The sequence below is a fragment of the Nerophis ophidion genome, linkage group LG11 (genome assembly GCF_033978795.1).
Source record: "Nerophis ophidion isolate RoL-2023_Sa linkage group LG11, RoL_Noph_v1.0, whole genome shotgun sequence".
NCBI classification, from domain to species: domain Eukaryota; kingdom Metazoa; phylum Chordata; class Actinopteri; order Syngnathiformes; family Syngnathidae; genus Nerophis; species Nerophis ophidion.
In genome coordinates, this window is record NC_084621.1 from 4,967,283 (window position 1) to 4,986,956 (window position 19,674).

Below are 19,674 nucleotides of genomic sequence, written 5' to 3' on the forward strand. Positions count from 1 at the left end.
TTTAATTTATTTTAATCATAATAAGTTTGAAGAAATATTTCACAAATATTTTTCGTCAAAAAAACAGAAGCTAAAATGAAGAATTAAATTAAGATGTGTTTATTATTCTCTACAAAAAAAAAAAAAAAAATACTTGAACATTGATTTAAATTGTCAGGAAAGAAGAGGAAGGAATTTAAAAGCTAAAAAGGTATATGTGTTTAAAAATTCACAAAATCATTTTTAAGGTACTATTTTTCCTCTAAAATTGTCTTTCTGAAAGTTATACGAAGCAAAGTAAAAAAAATAAATGAATTTATTTAAACAAGTGAAGACCAAGTCTTTAAAATATTTTCTTGGATTTTAAAATTCTATGAGTTTTGTCTCTCTTAGAATTAAAAATGTCGAGCAAACCGAGACCAGCTTGCTAGTAAATAAAAAAAATGCAAAAAATAGAGGCATCTCACTGGTAAATGCTGCTATTTGAGCTATTTTTAGAACAGGCCAGCGGGCGACTCATCTGGTCCTTACGGGCTACCTGGTGCCTGCGGGCACCGCGTTGGTGACCCCTGCTCTAACCTCTAGACCAGGGAAGAAAATCATAAAATGACCCCTTCAACGCGCGTTATAATGCGGTGCACCTTTTGTATGAAAATAGACCTGAATAGAGCATTGGCAGTGCACATTATAATCTGCTATGGCCTTTGGTGCAAAAAATACAGTACATAATACAGTAGATATCAATGAACATCTTTAAGAAGGTGTGATGGAGTGACATCAAATGCCAACTGGTTCTAGTTTTGTTTCAAAGCCACGTTATGAATCGACTACTGTAACATATTATTTTCGGGTCTCCCCATGTCTAGCATTAAAAGATTACAGTTGGTACAAAATGCGGCTGCTAGACTTTTGACAAGAACAAGAAAGTTTGATCACATTACACCTGTACTGGCTCACCTGCACTGGCTTCCTGTGCACTTAAGATGTGACTTTAAGGTTTTACTACTTACGTATAAAATACTACACGGTCCAGCTCCATCCTATCTTGCCCATTGTATTGTACCATATGTCCCGGCAAGAAATCTGTGTTCAAAAGACTCCGGCTTATTAGTGACTCCCAAAGCCCAAAAAAAGTCTGCGGGCTATAGAGCGTTTTCATTTCGGGCTCCAGTACTCTGGAATGCCCTCCCGGTAAAAGTTCGAGATGCCACCTCAGTAGAAGCATTCAAGTCTCACCTTAAAACTCATTTGTATACTCTAGCCTTTAAATAGACTCCCTTTTTAGACCAGTTGATCTGCCGTTTCTTTTCTTTTTCTCCTATGCCCCACTCTTCCTTGTGGAGGGGGTCCGGTCCGATCCGGTGGCCATGTACTGCTCGCCTGTGTATCGGCTGGGGACATCTCTGCGCTGCTGATCCGCCTCCGCTTGTGATGGTTTCCTGCTGGCTCCGCTGTGAACGGGACTCTCGCTGCTGTGTTGGATCCGCTTTGGACTGGACTCTCGCGACTGTGTTGGATCCATTATGGATTGAACTTTCACAGTATCATGTTAGACCCGCTCGACATCCATTGCTTTCGTCCTCTCCAAGGTTCTCATAGTCATCATTGTCACCGACGTCCCACTGGGTGTGAGTTTTCCTTGCCCTTATGTGGGCCTACCGAGGATGTCGTAGTGGTTTGTGCAGCCCTTTGAGACACTAGTGATTTAGGGCTATATAAGTAAACATTGATTGATTGATTGATATACCTAATAACCCCAATTTGCAGTCAGTCATATATTTTATTGTCACTTAAAAAAATACGAATGACATGACCTCACGTCCTCAATGGTAGTTACCAGGGGTGTAACGGTACACAGAAATTTCGGTTCGGTACGTACCTCGGTTTAGAGATCACGGTCTGGTTCATTTTCGGTACAGTAAGAAAACTACAAAATATAAATGTTTTGGTTATTTATTTACCAAATGTGTAAACAATGGTATAACATACATATATACACACAGGGTCCATTGCCAGGGTTTATGTGGTCAACATATATAAAATAAAAACTAAATAAGATAAGGCTCAGAATGGTTTCTTAACAAACCTTTCTAAATATAAATAGATTTTTTGATTGATTGATTGAAAATATTATTAGTAGATTGCACAGTACAGTACATATTCCGTACAATTGACCACTGAATGGTAACACCGGAATAAGTTTTTCAACATGTTTAAGTCGGGGTCCACATTAATCAAGTAAGAGGATATATGGGCTTATTGTTCTTCCACCATAGAAGTGAGTCAAAATCTAGTTTTTAATGCAATACAGCAACCCCCCGCAACCCCGGACGGGACAAGCGGTAGAAAATGGATGGTGGATGGTCTTAAATCTGCTGCTATAAAAACATTTAGTATTGCTTCAGCCCTGCCTGACTCGCGAGGAGAGGCTGCTTGAATTCGGTGTTGACGCTTCAAGGGAGTTAGCATCTTTGACGTGTTGGCAGAAGCATACCCTACTGCTGCTCAACAATGTCGGCAAACCTCCGTCCTCCATTGTTGTATCGCACCGCGCAGCCAAAGTGTTCCCAAACGGGAGATGTAAGCGAGGAAGGAGGGTCTTCCAGCTCTGGCTTTTACATGTTGTCCTAGCCTGGTGCGCTACCTAATATGTTTGTGAAGAAACTCGTTCGGTACACCTCGGAACCGAACCGAAACCCCCGTCCCGGAACGGTTCAATACAAATCCACGTATCGTTACACCCCCAGTAGTTACGGCCAGGCATTTCTTTTTAACATCATTTTTTTATATTTTTCATTTTATAAGTTCTGGTTCAGGAACCATTTAAATCACTTAAAATGTGAACCCCCACCTATACTTTGTTGGGGAGGGCATTGAATTTGAAACGATGGAACCTCAACATTCAGACATGTTCCGGGATAAAAGGTCTTCCTCCAATTTGTTTGCCCCAGAACAGAAAAAACGGGGAAATAAAACCATTTCAAGATTGAAATCATCTCCACCATAAAATATGCATTAACTAAAGCACAAAGATTGCATCCACTGTCAAATGCAAAAACAATAAACCATGCAAAACGTTTGTCTTGAGAATGTTTCCCCAATTTTTTTCCCACTCAAAATAGTTCAACCAGCATTAGAAACTACATTTGTTTTCTAAAATGTAAAAACTTTCAATAATGTAAGATGAGAATGATTTCTGGTATTATGTGTGAGGCTAAATCAACTCTTCAACACCTGCTTTTAAGGAAAAAATGCCACGGCCAGACACAAACAAATACAATATAATATAAAAAAGACTCACCTGTGGGTATGGGGAAAGTCTAGCATTGGTTCTGGGTCGTGATATTTTGCTCTTTGGGGTTCTGCAGGTCTCGGCAAGGCTGCCTGCTGTGTTGTTGTAAGGGAGAGAAGCCTTGGACGTGGTCTGATCCAGAGACAGCTGGAGGCCTTTGTACTCCGTCTCCCTATAGAAAAAAATATTATTACATGTATGAATTGGAATTCGAAATTTGAAAGATTTATGGCAGTGATTTACTTATAAGAAAAAAGGAAGCAAAATTGCCGACACCCATTTGTGCTTGTCTCCTGCACCAAAAAACCCTCAGCATTTGTTTAGCATTTAGAGCAGGGGTGCCCATTACGTCAATCGCAAGCTACCAGTCGACCGCGGGAGGTGTGTCAGTCGATCTCCAGCCAGGCTTTTAAAAAAAATATATACCTAAAAATGAGTGATCATCAATCTTCACCAAGACGTCACTTAAATGACATTCACGGTACCGGAGGGTCTTGTGAGATGACGCTGGCTGCTGCCAGTTCATTATTATAAAAATATGACCGAGAGGAAGGCGAGAAACACTTTTTATTTCAACAGACTCTCGCGCCGTACCTTCCGTCAAAACTCTAAAGGCCGACTGGACATTTCCTATCTTCACAATAAAAGCCCTGCTTCATGCTGCCTGCGCTAACTAAATACAGAGTCTCGGAAAACTGGCGTGCACAAGCGATCCCTCAGAAAGCTGGCGTGCACATCACTTGTGCACGCCAGCTTTCCGAGACTCTTATTTTGTTAGCGCAGGCAGCATGAAGCAGGGCTTTTATTGTGAAGATAGGAAATGTGCAGTCGGCCTTTAGAGTTTTGACGGAAGGGACGGCGCGAAAGTCTGTTGAAATAAAAAGGGTTTCTCGCCTTCCTCTCTGTCATTTTTTCATAATAATGAACTGGCAGCAGCCAGCGTCATCTCACAAGACCCTCGGGTGCCGTGAATGTCAATCAAGCAAGCTACGGAATTTGCCGCCAATGTTTTTCTTGTAAAGTGTATGGAAGCTGGATGAATTAGATGCCAAAAACCAACCGCTTTCATGTGGTATTGTACAGAAAGGACAACTTTTTTTCTCCTCCATTTGAAAATGTGGGCGTTATCATCATTACTGTCTGATTCCAATCAATGCAAGTCATCAGAATCAGGTAATACACCAACTTATATTCTTGTCTTTGTGAAAGAAAGACATCTATATGTGTTACACATGCTTGTATTATCATTAAACACATTTAACTTGTTTACAAAAATGTCTCTTTCATAAATAAATAAATATAAATGATATATATAAATGAGGTAGATCCCCTCGAGTTGGTCCATTGAAAAGTAGCTCGCCTGCAGAAAAAGTGTGGACACCCCTGCTGTAGAGCATCGTTACAGTGCTGGGAGAAGCAGCAAGAGGTGTGACAGCATACATTCTTGGAGGGCTTGGGATGTTCTGAGAGAGCCCAAACGGCTGTTGGGATGCTTGTTTTACCATCGGGATTGAAGCAAGGACTTCAACAAACACTACACAAAGGGAAACTGTCTAATCAAATACACTGGGAGATTAAAGGCTATGTCTGGCTAAATCAGGCCTGTAGGAGAAGCTTGGACGTCTCACTTCTGGGAAAAGGGAATTGATTTCTCTCCTAAGTGTTCTACGGATGTTGCCATGGAAAATCAGGCAGACGGAAAATCTTGGCACACACATTTTCTTAAACTGAATCCTTTTTCCTTTTTTTCTCAAGTGTCTGACTACGTAATACAGGACTATATTTTTCCAATATGTTTAATTCTGACAAAACAAATAGACCATGAACAAATTTCCACTGTAAAAGACATTGGCTCTCATGAGGATCTAGTCAACAGATGATTTGCAACACAGGTATCAAGAGAGCCAAAATATTGATATTTCATTATTGCAATATTTCACTTCCTCAATATTTTGCAATCCCCTATAGTTTATTTTGCCGTAAAAAGCCACATTTCAGACAAATTTCCACTGTAAAGGACACTAGCTCTCATGAGGATCTATCCAAGCAGATGCATTTCAGACGATTTGCAACACAGGTAGCAAAAGAGCCGAAATATTGACATTTTTATATTGCATTATTTCACTTCCTCAATGTTTTGTAATCCCCTATAGTTTATTTTACCGTAAAGAGCCAAATTTAAAAAAAAATTCCACTGTAAAGGATATTGGCTCTCATGAGGATCTATCCAAGCAGATGCATTTCATACAATTTGCAACACAGGTAGCAAGAGAGCCAAAATATTGATATTTTTATATTGCAATATTTCACTACCTCAATATTTTGCAATCCCTTATAGTTTATTTTACCATAAAGAGCCACATTTCAGACAAATTTCCACTGTAAAGGATATTGGCTCTCATGAGGATCTATCCAAGCAGATGCATTTCATACGATTTGCAACACAGATAGCAAGAGAGCCCAAAAATGTATTTATTTATATTGCAACATTTCACTTCCTCAATATTTTGCAATCCCCTATCGTTTATTTTACCCTAAAGAGCCAAATTTCAGAAAAATTTCCACTGTAAAGGACACGAGCTCTAATAAGGATCTATCCAAGCAGATGCATTTCAGACGATTTGCAACACAGGTAGCAAAAGAGCCAAAATATTGACATTTTTATATTGCATTATTTCACTTCCTCAATGTTTTGCAATCCCCTATAGTTTATTTTACCGTAAAGAGCCAAATTTAAAAAAAAATTCCACTGTAAAGGATATTGGCTCTCATGAGGATCTATCCAAGCAGATGCATTTCATACGATTTGCAACACAGATAGCAAGAGAGCCCAAAAATGTATTTATTTATATTGCAACATTTCACTTCCTCAATATTTTGCAATCCCCTATCGTTTATTTTACCCTAAAGAGCCAAATTTCAAACACATTTCCACTCTAAAGGACACTAGCTCTAATAAGGATCTATCCAAGCAGATGTATGTCACACGATTTGCAACACAGGTAGCAAGAGAGCCAAAATATTGATATTTTTATATTGCAATATTTCACTTCCTCAATATTTTGCAATCCCCTATAGTTTATTTTACCCTAAAGAGCCAAATTTAAAAAAAAATTCCACTGTAAAGGATATTGGCTCTCATGAGGATCTATCTATGGATTATACTTGTAAAGCACTTTTCTACCTTCAAGGTGCTCAAAGCGCTTTGACACTATATCCACATTCACACACTGATGGCGGAAAGTTGCCATGCACGGCGCTAACCACGACCCATCAGGAGCAAGGGTGACGTGTCGCAGTGGGGCAGTGGGAGAGTGGCCGTGCGCAACCTGAGAGTCCCTGGTTCAAATCCCACCTAGTACCAACCTCGTCACGTCCGTTGTGTCCTGAGCAAGACACTTCACCCTTGCTCCTGATGGGTGCTGGTTAGTGCCTTGCATGGCAGCTCCCTCCATCAGTGTGTGAATGTGTGTGTGAATGGGTAAATGTGGAAGTAGTGTCAAAGCGCTTTGAGTACCTTGAAGGTAGAAAAGCGCTATACAAGTACAACCCATTTATCATTTATTTATTTATTTTGCCCAAGGGCACAGCGAACGTGGCTAAGATGGCGGAAGCCGGACTCAAACCTGGAACCCTCAAGTTGCTGGCAATGTATAACTGTGGGTAAATGTACACATCAGACTGATTCCTATAAACACCTCCTGGGGCAGGGGTCACCAACCTTTTTGAAACCAAGAGCTACTTCTTGGGTACTGATTAATGGGAAGGGCTACCAGTTTGATACACACTTAAATAAATTGCCAGAAATAGCCAATTTGCTCAATTTACCTTTAGTATGTATATACATATATACATATATACATATATATATATATATATATATATAGATATATATATATATATATCAATCAATCAATGTTTATTTATATAGCCCCAAATCACAAATGTCTCAAAGGACTGCACAAATCATTACGACTACAACATCCTCGGAAGAACCCACAAATAAATGGGTATCTGTCTGTCATTCCGTCATATTTTTTTTTTCCTTTTACGGAAGGTTTTTTGTAGACAATAAATGATGAAAAAAACATTTAATTTAACGGTTTAAAAAGGACAAAACAGGGAAAAAAAGTACAATTAACTTTTGAATTTTCGACTCTTTAAAACTCAAAATTCAACCGAAAAAAAGAAGAGAAAAACTAGCTAATTCGAATCTTTTTGAAAAAAATAAAAAAATATATATGGAACATCTTTGGTAATTTTCCTGATTAACATTAATTTTAGAATTTTGATGACATATTTTAAATAGGTTAAAATCCAGTCTGCATTTTGTTAGAATATATAACAAACTGGACCAAGCTATATTTTTAACAAAGACAAATCATTATTTTTTCTAGATTTTTCAGAACAAAAATTTTCAAAGAAATTGAAAAGACTTTGAAATAAGATTTAAATTCTGATACTAAAGATTTTCTGGATTTGCCAGAATATTTTTAATCATAAGTTTAAAGATTTTTTTCACAAATACTCTTCGTCGAAGAAACAGAAGCTAAAATGAAGAATTAATTTAAAAACATATTGTTGACTTGAACATTGATTTAAATTGTTAGAAAAGAAGAGGAAGGAATTTAAAAGCTAAAAAGGTATATGTGTTTAAAAATCCTAAAATAATTTTTAAGGTTGTATTTTTTTCCTCTAAAATTGTCTTTCTGAAAGTTATAAGAAGCAAAATAAAAAAAAATAATGAATTTATTCAAACAAGTGAAGACCAAGTCTTTAAAATATCTTCTTGGATTTTCAAATTCTATTTAAGTTTTGTCTCTCTTAGAATTCAAAAGGTCGAGCGAAGCAAGACCAGCTTGTTAGTAAATAAATAACATTTAAAAAGTAGAGGCAGCTCACTGGTAAGTGCTGATATTTGAGCTATTTTTAGAACAGGCCAGCGGGCGACTCATCTGGTCCTTACGGGCGACCTGGTGCCCGCGGGCCCCACGTTGGTGACCCCTGTCCTAGACTATATCAATTGTGTGCAGCAAACTTCCTTTCTGTCTAAACAGTATCTGATCAAAACCCACAGTAAAGATTAAAGGGCTGATGCAATTCTTTGTGGTCAAACGCTTTCACTGAGGAAACGTCTTTATTTGAAGTATTGCTAAAGGTCTGCAGTGGCAAGTCTACAGACCATAGATCAGGAGACCCTAAGCACACAGTAGGAGGTCACATTCAGGTCAACTGTCCTTATCAATTCTTATCCATGGCTATGTACACAAAGACTACTGGATAAACAATCTTTTCCCTTGATAGTGTCCTTCAACAACAAACCCACTTCCTAACTACCAACAAAGATTATGCTTTTGTTACATTCATTGTGGAAAAAACACATAAAGTACATGTATCTTATTTCACATACGCTATGACATCACATACCCCAGATGAACTATTAAGTATTTAAAAATAGAGGCTTCAGAGTTTCAATGCCTCACAGCTAAAAGGCCATAATGCTTAATTTGGAAAGTGCCAGTACCTCTGCCAAAAAGGATTTGCTGAATTTAAACTTTAGCCATCCATTTACTACCGCTTGTCCCTTTTTGGGGGTCGCTGGCGTCTATCTCAGCTGCATTCGGGCGGTAGGCGGGGTACACCCTGGACAAGTCGCCACCTCATCGCATCGAATTGAAACTTATCCAAAGATATTCTTAAAGTGTGAACTCGTGTGTGTGTATATATATATATATATATATATATATATATATATATATATATATATATATATCTTAATTGGATTATCCAGAGAATAGTGCTCGATACCGTGGTAGAGCGCTATATGTATGTGTGGGAAAAATCACAAGACTACTTCATCTCTACAGAACTGTTTCATGAGGGGTTCCCTCAATCATCAGGAGATTTTCCTGACAATTGAGGGGACCCCTCATAAAACAGTTCTGTAGAGATGAAGTAGTCTTGTGATTTTTCCCACACACATACATACATACACACACACATTATATATATATATATATATATATATATATATATATATATATATATATATATATATATATATATATATATATATATATATATATATATATATATATATATATACATATATATATATATATATATATATATATATATATATATATATATATATATATATATATATATATATATATACATACATACATACACACACACATATATATATATATATATTGACACATTATAGATGTGTGTGTATATATATATATATATATATATATATATATATATATATATATATATATATATACACACACACACACACACACACACACACACACACACACACACACACACACACACACACACACACATATATATATATACACACACATATATATATATATAAATAAAAGATAAATGGGTTGTACTTGTATAGCTTTTCTACCTTCAAGGTACTCAAAGCGCTTTGACACTACTTCCACATTTACCCATTCACACACACATTCACACACTGATGGAGGGAGCTGCCATGCAAGGCGCCAACCAGCACCCATCAGGAGCAAGGGTGAAGTGTCTTGCTCAGGACACAACGGACGTGACGAGGTTGGTACTAGGTGGGATTTGAACCAGGGCCCCTCGGGTTGCGCACGGCCACTATCCCACTGCGCCACGCCGTCCCACACACACACACACACACACACACACACACACACACATACATACATATATATAGTCAGTGTCAACTATATATATATATATATATAATGTGTGTGTGTGTATATATATATATATATATATATATATATATATATATATATATATATATATATATATATATATATATATATATATATATATATATATATATATATATACACACACACACACACACACACACACCCACATCTATAATGTGTCAATATATATATATGTGTGTGTGTGTATATACATATATATATATATATATATATATATACACATATATATAATGTGTGTATGTATGTATGTATGTATGTGTGTGGGAAAAATCACAAGACTACTTCATCTCTACAGAACTGTTTCATGAGGGGTTCCCTCAATTGTCAGGAAAATCTCCTGATGATTGAGGGAACCCCTCATGAAACAGTTCTGTAGAGATGAAGTAGTCTTGTGATTTTTTCCCACACATACATATTGCGCTCTACCACGGCATCGAGCACTATTCTCTGGATAATCCAATTAAGATTATATATATATATATATACATACATACATATATACACACACGTTTTGGAGAAGAAAGGGTACTTACGTGAGAACGTAGTTGACACTGACAATGCAGTGAGGTCGGGATGAGCGACTGTTGTGCACGATCGTAGCATAACTCTGAACCCACACCCAGCCACCATGCTTGGCCAGGAAACGGTAGTACTTTGTGGTGACTTGTCCTTTTACAAGCACTGCAAGAAAAAGAGAATTGGGAAACACAAATATACCATTTATTAAATTCTTATTTTCAAGTCTGGCGAGAACACTGCTTGTTCATTTAGTATTAATGTTACAGACTTTAAATTGAATGGAAACTATATGTGAACCGCTTTATATGACATTAATATCATATTTTCAAAAGTATTTTTAGTATAAATAATCATTATTCAATCACTTAGTAATTACATATAGTGGGGCAAAAAAGTATCTAGTCAGCCAGCGATTGTGCAAGTTCTCCCACTTAAAATGATGACGGAGGTCTGTGATTTTCATCATAGGTACACTTCAACTGTGAGGGACAGAATGTGAAAAAAAATCCAGGAATTCACATTGTAGGAATTTTAAATAATTTATTTGTAAATTACGGTGGAAAATAAGTATTTGGTCAACCATTCAAAGCTCTCACTGATGGAAGGAGGTTTTGGCTCAAAATCTCACGATACATGGCCCCATTCATTCTTTTCTTAACACGGATCAATCGTCCTGTCCCCTTAGCAGAAAAACAGCCCCAAAGCATGATGTTTCCACCTCCATGCTTCACAGTAGGTATGGTGTTCTTGGGATGCAACTCAGTATTCTTCTTCCTCCAAACACCAAGAGTTGAGTTTATACCAAAAAGTTCTATTTTGGTTTCATCTGACCACATGACATTCTCTCAATCCTCTGCTGTATCATCCATGTGCTCTCTGGCAAACTTCAGACGGGCCTCGACATGCACTGGCATAAGAAGGGGGGACACGTCCGGCACTGCAGGATTTGATTCCCTGTCGGCGTAGTGTGTTACTAATGGTAACCTTTGTTACTTTGGTCCCAGCTCTCTGCAGGTCATTCACCAGGTCCCCCCATGTGGTTCTGGGATTTTTTATCACCATTCTTATGATCATTTTGACCACACGGGATGAGATCTTGCGTGAAGCCCCAGACCGAGGGAGATGATCAGTGGTCTTGTATGTCTTCCATTTCCAGATAATTGCTCCCATAGTTGATTTTTTTCACACCAAGCTGCTTGCCTATTGTAGATTCACTCTTCCCGGTCTGGTGCAGGTCTACAATTCTTTTCCTAGTGTCCTTCGACAGCTCTTTGGTCTTGGCCATAGTGGAGTTTGGAGTCTGACTGTTTGGGGCTGTGGACAGGTGTCTTTTATACAAGTGCCATTAATACAGTTAAGGAGTGGAGGACAGAAGAGCTTCTTAAAGAAGAAGTTACAGGTCTGTGAGAGCCAGAGATCTTCCTTGTCTGAAGTGACCAAATACTTCTTTTCCACCATAATTTACAAATAAATTCTTTAAAATTCCTACAACGTGAATTCCTGGATTTTTTCCCCACATTCTATCTCTCACAGTTGAAGTGTACCTATGATGAAAATCACAGACCTCTGTCATCATTTGAAGTGGGAGAACTTGCACAATCGCTGCATCCCAAGAACACCATACCTACTGTGAAGCATGGGGGTGGAAACATCATGCTTTGGGGCTGTTTTTCTGCTAAGGGGACAGGACGATTGATCCGTGTTAAGGAAAGAATGAATGGGGCCATGTATCGTGAGATTTTGAGCCAAAACCTCCTTCCATCAGTGAGAGCTTTGAATGGTTGACCAAATACTTATTTTCCACCATAATTTACAAATAAATTCTTTAAAATTCCTGGATTTTTTCCACATTCTGTCTCTCACAGTTGAAGTGTACCTATGATGAAAATCACAGACCTCTGTCATCATTTGAAGTGGGAGAACTTGCACAATCGCTGGCTGACTAAATACTTTTTTGCCCCACTGTAACTGTCTATAAAAATGTTTTTTTCATCATCATCGGCTTTTACCTCTACAGTACTGGGCTTGGTAACATCACACCTCACTCTCTTCTGAGATATGCGGCGTTGATTTGACAAATATGAATCATGGCGGTGATCAAGTGCTGCATGTTCCGAGGAGTACTCACATAAATGATGTGCACAGCGCAGATGGAAGGAGTCACAGCTGTGGACGTGATGATAGAGAGTCTTCTCTATTAGATCTTGTGGCTCGTAGCCTGTAAGCTCTGCAACCCTAAGACACACACACACACACACACACACACACACACACACACACACACACACATGTTCAGCTGTCATTAGGTCGTCCGATGTTACACGAGCAATTCAAAAGTACTTGTTGAGAAACAAATCCACTACCAAAGTACTGTGTTGCTGTAATAAAGAATGAGGTGAGGATGACAGAACTATTACATGTCCAGCCTAACAAAAGTTTATACCGCGAGTCGAGGAAGATGAGCTTCATATCCAGGCTGGCTCGAAACATGAACATGTTGCTGTGCAGTTTGATCTCCGTCACCGCGCTGGGTGGTAATGAGTGACCGACCGCCACCAGCCCGACGTTCTGATAGCAGCCGTCAAATGGAGACATGTCCAGGCTGTACTGGCGGATTTTCAAGTAGCCACTGCAATGAATCACCTGGATAGAAAACATCAGACATATTTAAATGTTATATAAATGATAAATGGGTTGTACTTGTATAGCGCTTTTCTACCTTCAAGGTACTCAAAGCGCTTTGACACTACTTCCACATTTACCCATTCACACACACATTCACACACTGATGGAGGGAGCTGCCATGCAAGGCGCCAACCAGCACCCATCAGGAGCAAGGGTGAAGTGTCTTGCTCAGGACACAACGGACGTGACGAGGTTGGTACTAGGTGGGAATTGAACCAGGGACGCTCGGGTTGCGCACGGCCACTCTCCCCACCGCGCCACGCCGTCCCTATAAGTTTCTCTCTCATTTTAGTCATTCTATCTTACAGATTCTACAGCTTGGTCCGCATTGCCGGCAGTAAGTCGAACACATTTCCAGTGAGGGTTGGACTCTGCCAAGGCTGTCCTTTGTCACCGATTCTGTTCATAACTTTTATGGACAGAATTTCTAGGCGCAGTCAAGGCGTTGAGGGGTTCCGGTTTGGGGGCCGCGGGATTAGGTCTCTGCTTTTTGCAGATGATGTGGTCCTGATGGCTTCATCTGACCGGGATCTTCAGCTCTCGCTGGATCGGTTCGGTGAAGCGACCGGAATGAGAATCAGCACCTCCAAGTCCGAATCCATGGTTCTCGCCCGGAAAAGGGTGGAATGCCATCTCCGGGTTGGGGAGGAGACCCTGCCCCAAGTGGAGGAGTTCAAGTACCTAATCAATCAATCAATCAATGTTTATTTATATAGCCCCAAATCACAAATGTCTCAAAGGACTGCACAAATCATTACGACTACAACATCCTCGGAAGAACCCACAAAAGGGCAAGGAAAACTCACACCCAGTGGGCAGGGAGAATTCACATTCAGTGGGACGCCAGCGACAATGCTGACTATGAGAAACCTTGGAGAGGACCTCAGATGTGGGCAACCCCCCCCCTCTAGGGGACCGAAAGCAATGGATGTCGAGCGGGTCTAACATGATACTGTGAAAGTTCAATCCATAGTGGCTCCAAGACAGCAGTGAGAGTCCCGTCCACAGTAATAGTCTTGTTCACGAGTGTTGGAAGAGTGGATCGTGAGATCGACAGGTGGATCGGTGCGGCGTCTTCAGTAATGGGGACGTTGTACCGATCCGTTGTGGTGAAGAAGGAGCTGAGCCGGAAGGCAAAGCTCTCAATTTACCGGTCGATCTACGTTCCCATCCTCACCTATGGTCATGAGCTTTGGGTCATGACCGAAAGGATAAGATCACGGGTACAAGCGGCCGAAATGAGTTTCCAGGTCTCTCCCTTAGAGATAGGGTGAGAAGCTCTGTCATCCGGGAGGAACTCAGAGTAAAGCAGCTGCTCCTCCACATCGAGAGGAGCCAGATGAAGTTCTATTTTGGTTTCATCTGACCACATGACATTCTCCCAATCCTCTGCTGTATCTTCCATGTATCCATTTTGGTATAAACTCAACTTGTGGTGTTTGGAGGAAGAAGAATACTGAGTTGAATCCCAAGAACACCATACCTACTGTGAAGCATGGGGGTGGAAACATCATGCTTTGGGGCTGTTTTTCTGCTAAGGGGACAGGACGATTGATCCGTGTTAAGGAAAGAATGAATGGGGCCATGTATTGTGAGATTTTGTGCCAAAACCTTCTTCCATCAGTGAGAGCTTTGAATGGTTGACCAAATACTTATTTTCCACCATAATTTACAAAAAAATTCTTAAAAATTCCTACAATGTGAATTCCTGGATTTTTTTTTCACATTCTGTCTCTCACAGTTGAAGTGTACCTATGATGAAAATTACAGACCTCTGTCATCATTTTAAGTGGGAGAACTTGCACAATCGCTGGCTGACTAAATACTTTTTTAATCACATGAACTAACTTATTATTTTTGAAGGCCCGAATAAAAATAAAGTTGATAAGCTATGTTGGGGGTCAAAATGGTTCTTTAGATTGTAAAGTTAGCCACCCTTGTCCTAAACCAGGGGTGCCCACACTTTTTCTGCAGGCGAGCTACTTTCCAATTGACCAACTCGAGGGGATCTACCTCATTTATATATATCATTTATATTGATTTATTTATGAAAGAGACATTTTTGTAAACAAGTTAAATGTGTTTAATGATAATACAAGCATGTGTAACACATATAGATGTCTTTCTTTCACAAAGACAAGAATATAAGTTGGTGTATTACCTGATTCTGATGACTTGCATTGATTGGAATCAGACAGTAATGATGATAACGCCCACATTCTCAAATGGAGGAGAAAAAAGTTGTCCTTTCTGTACAATACCACATGAAAGTGGTTGGTTTTTGGCATCTAATTCATCCAGCTTCCATACACTTTACAAGAAAAACATTGGCGGCAAATTCCGTAGCTTGCTTGATTGACATTCACGGCACCCGAGGGTCTTGTGAGATGACGCTGGCTGCTGCCAGTTCATTATTATGAAAAAATGACCGAGAGGAAGGCGAGAAACACTTTTTATTTCAACAGACTTTCGCGCCGTCCCTTCCGTCAAAACTCTAAAGGCCGACTGCACATTTCCTATCTTCACAATAAAAGCCCTGCTTCATGCTGCCTGCGCTAACTAAATACAGAGTCTCGGAAAGCTGGCGTGCACAAGTGATGTGCACGCCAGCTTTCTGAGGGATCGCTTGTGCACGCCAGCTTTCCGAGACTCTTATTTTAGCGCAGGCAGCATGAAGCAGTGCTTTTATTGTGAAGATAGGAAATGTGCAGTCAGCCTTTAGAGTTTTGACGGAAGGTACGGCGCGAGAGTCTGTTGAAATAAAAAGTGTTTCTCGCCTTCCTCTCGGTCATATTTTCATAATAATGATCTTGCAGCAGCCAGCGTCATCTCACAAGACCCTCCGGTACCGTGAATGTCATTTAAGTGACGTCTTGGTGAAGATTGATGATCACTAATTTTTAGGTCTATTTTTTTTAAAAGCCTGGCTGGAGATCGACTGACACACCCCCCGCGGTCGACTGGTAGCTCGCGATCGACGTAATGGGCACCCCTGTCCTAAACCATATCTAAATGTGAGCTGTCAAATTATACATTTTTTCATAACACACTTTTTGATTTGGATTAATTACAGGTTATATACTCCGGGTACTCCGGCTTCCTCCCACTTCCAAAGACATGCACCTGGGGATAGGTTGATTGGCAACACTAAATTGGCCCTAGTGTGTGAATGTGAGTGTGAATGTTGTCTGTCTATCTGTGTTGGCCCTGCGATGAGGTGGCGACTTGTCCACGGTGTACCCCACCTTCCGCCCGATTGTAGCTGAGATAGGCGCCAGCGCCCCCCGCGACCCCAAAAGGGAATAAGCGGTAGAAAATGGATGGATGGATACTTGCTCGCATAATTCAAATCAACTTAAAAAAGAAGCCAAATATTTGGACAATAATATAGTCAGAATGTCATACAGGAACATTTTTAAATGTTTTGCTGAAATGCACTATATTTATTCGGTAACAGTTTTATCTAAAGTGTAATATTCTGAAGTGAATGTTGCAAGCGAGCACAATTGCAATGAAGTATGTATTGATCTGATGACTGACCATAAAACGACCCATACTGCCTTGCAGGCGACCTTCCGTGATTAAAGTAAAGGAGCATACGGGTCAAAATAAATTGCAGGATTAATCTGGGTATGTATACGATTAATGCATCCATCCATCCATCTTCTTCCGCTTATCCGAGGTCGGGTCACGGGGGCAGCAGCCTAAGCAGGGAAGCCCAGACTTCCCTCTCCCCAGCCACTTCGTCTAGCTCTTCCCGGGGGATTCTGAGGCGTTCCCAGGCCAGCCGGGAGACAGTCTTCCCAACGATTAATGCAATAATTTTGTAATTAATCACATGAGTTAACCCATTCATTGACAGTCCTAATTTAAATTCAAGAAGAGAAAAAAAAAGTTTTCCTGTGTTCTGACCTTGTAGCCTCCACACGTAAGACCAGCGTTTCTTTTAGCAAGGACACATTTCATTCTCAGAAAGAATGAGCGCTCCATCTCATATTCTGTGGGAAAAAAATTGGAAAACAATATTAGTATTGCAATTTTCTTAAAAATGTAGAATATTGTTGGGCTGAAATGTGAAAGAAAGGATACGGGTTTTGTGGTTAATATAGTGCATCCCAAAAGTATTCACAGCGCTTCTTTTTTTGTTTTTTTACATGTTACAGCCTTATTCCAAAATGGTATTAATTAGTTTTTGTCCTGTCAATACTAATCATCAATCAATCAATGTTTACTTATATAGCCCTAAATCACTAGTGTCTCAAAGGGCTGCACAAACCACCACGACATCCTCGGTAGGCCCACATAAGGGCAAGGAAAACTCACACCCAGTGGGACGTCGGTGACAATGATGACTATGAGAACCTTGGAGAGGAGGAAAGCAATGGATGTCGAGCGGGTCTAACATGATACTGTGAAAGTTCAATCCACAATGGATCCAACACAGTCGCGAGAGTCCAGTCCAAAGCGGATCCAACTCAGCAGCGAGAGTCCCGTTCACAGCGGAGCCAGCAGGAAACCATCCCAAGCGGAGGCGGATCAGCAGCGCAGAGATGTCGAGGCGGATCAGCAGCGCAGAGATGACAATATCAATTAATCAATGTTTATTTATATAGCCCTAAATCACAAGTGAAGTGAAGTGAAGTGAATTATATTTATATAGTGCTTTTCTCTAGTGACTCAAAGCGCTTTACATAGTGAAACCCAATATCTAAGTTACATTTAAACCAGTGTGGGTGGCACTGGGAGCAGGTGGTTAAAGTGCCTTGCCCAAGGACACAACGGCATTGACTAGGATGGCGGAGGCGGGAATCGAACCTGCAACCCTCAAGTTGCTGGCACGGCCGCTCTACCAACCGAGCTAAACCGCCAAATGTCTCAAAGGACTGCACAAACCATTACGACTACAACATCCTCGGAAGAACCCACATAAGGGCAAGGAAAACTCACACCCAGTGGGCAATACAAAAAAAACTTTGTTTTTTTTTAAATAAATTTTAGCAAAGCTACTGAAAATATAAACAAAAAAAACATGTATTTAAGTATTCACAGCCTTTGCCAAGAAGCTCAAGAGTGAGTTCAGAGGCATCCCATTTCAATTGATCATCTTTGAAATGTTCCTACAGATTAATTGGAGTCCATCCATCCATCCATCATCTTCCGCTTATCCGAGGTCGGGTCGCGGGGGCAGCAGCCTAAGCAGGGAAACCCAGACTTCCCTCTCCCCAGCCACTTCGTCTAGCTCTTCCCGGGGGATCCCGAGGCGTTCCCAGGCCAGCCGGGAGACATAGTCTTCCCAACGTGTCCTGGGTCTTCCCCGTGGCCTCCTACCGGTTGGACGTGCCCTAAACACCTCCCTAGGGTGGCGTTCGGGTGGCATCCTGACCAGATGCCCGAACCACCTCATCTGGCTCCTCTCGATGTAATTGGAGTCCACTTGTGGTAAATTCAGTTGGTTGGACATGATTTGGAAAGGCACACATCTGTCCATATACTGGCAGAGCACAAACCAAGAATGAAGTCGAAGGCGTTGTCTGTAGACCTCAGACACAGGATTGTCTCGAAGCACAAATCACGGGAAGGGTACAGAAAAAGATCTACTGACATGAAGGTCCCAATGAGCACAGGTGCCTCCATCTGTAAATGAAAGAAGTTTGGAACCACCAGGATTTTTCTAGAGCTGGTCGTCTGTCTGAACTGGGCCAAAGGGGTCCTTGTCAGGGAAGTGATTAAGAACCCCGTGGTCACTCTGTCGGATCCACAATATTCCTGTTTGGAGAGAAAAGAACCTCCCAGAAGGACAAGCATCTCTGCAGCAATCCATCAATCCCTACAGTCGCCAGACAGAAGTCATTCTTTCGTAAAAGTTTGCCAACATTCCCTTTAAAAATTCTCAGACCATGAAAAACGGGTCTGATGAGACAAAGATTGAACTCTTTGGCGTCATGTTTGGGGAAAAATCATCACCAGTCCAATAAGATCCCAAGAGTGAAAAATGGTGGTGGCAGCATCATGCTGTGGGGATGTTTTTCAGCAGCATGGAAACTGGAAGAGTAGTTAGGATAGAGGGAAGGATGCATGCAGCAATGTACAGAGACATCCTGGATGAAAACCTGCTGCAGACGCGATGGTTCATCTTCCATCAGGACGACGACCCCGAGCACACAGCCAAGATATCAAAGGAATGGCTTCGGGACAACTTTGTAAAAGTCCTGGAGCGCTGACTTGAATCCCAGTGAACATCAGTCTCCCGTCCAAAGGCAAAACCCAGTAACTCAATTTTGGTCAAAAGGCTTGGTCTTCACTTGTTTGAATGGATTCATTTATTTGTTTTATTTTGCATCTTAAAACTTTCAGAAAGACAATTTTAGAGAAAAAAAATACAACTTTAAAAATGATTTTAGGATTTTTAAACACATATACCTTTTTACCTTTTCAATTCCTTCCTTTTCTTTTCTG

At 40.4% G+C, this 19,674-nt stretch overlaps 1 protein-coding gene across 1 annotated transcript in view; it reads right to left on the bottom strand.

Moving 5' to 3' along the window:
- sim1a (SIM bHLH transcription factor 1a) overlaps positions 1-19,674 on the bottom strand; it is a 57,777-nt gene that overhangs the window by 15,195 nt on the left and 22,908 nt on the right. Inside the window, exons 6-10 of the mRNA XM_061914963.1 lie at positions 17,131-17,216; positions 12,977-13,176; positions 12,662-12,768; positions 10,548-10,695; positions 3,281-3,443 (exon numbers count right to left, since the gene is read on the bottom strand). Of these exons, the coding sequence (XP_061770947.1) occupies positions 3,281-3,443; positions 10,548-10,695; positions 12,662-12,768; positions 12,977-13,176; positions 17,131-17,216 (704 nt within the window). The remainder of the gene's footprint in view (positions 1-3,280; positions 3,444-10,547; positions 10,696-12,661; positions 12,769-12,976; positions 13,177-17,130; positions 17,217-19,674) is intronic.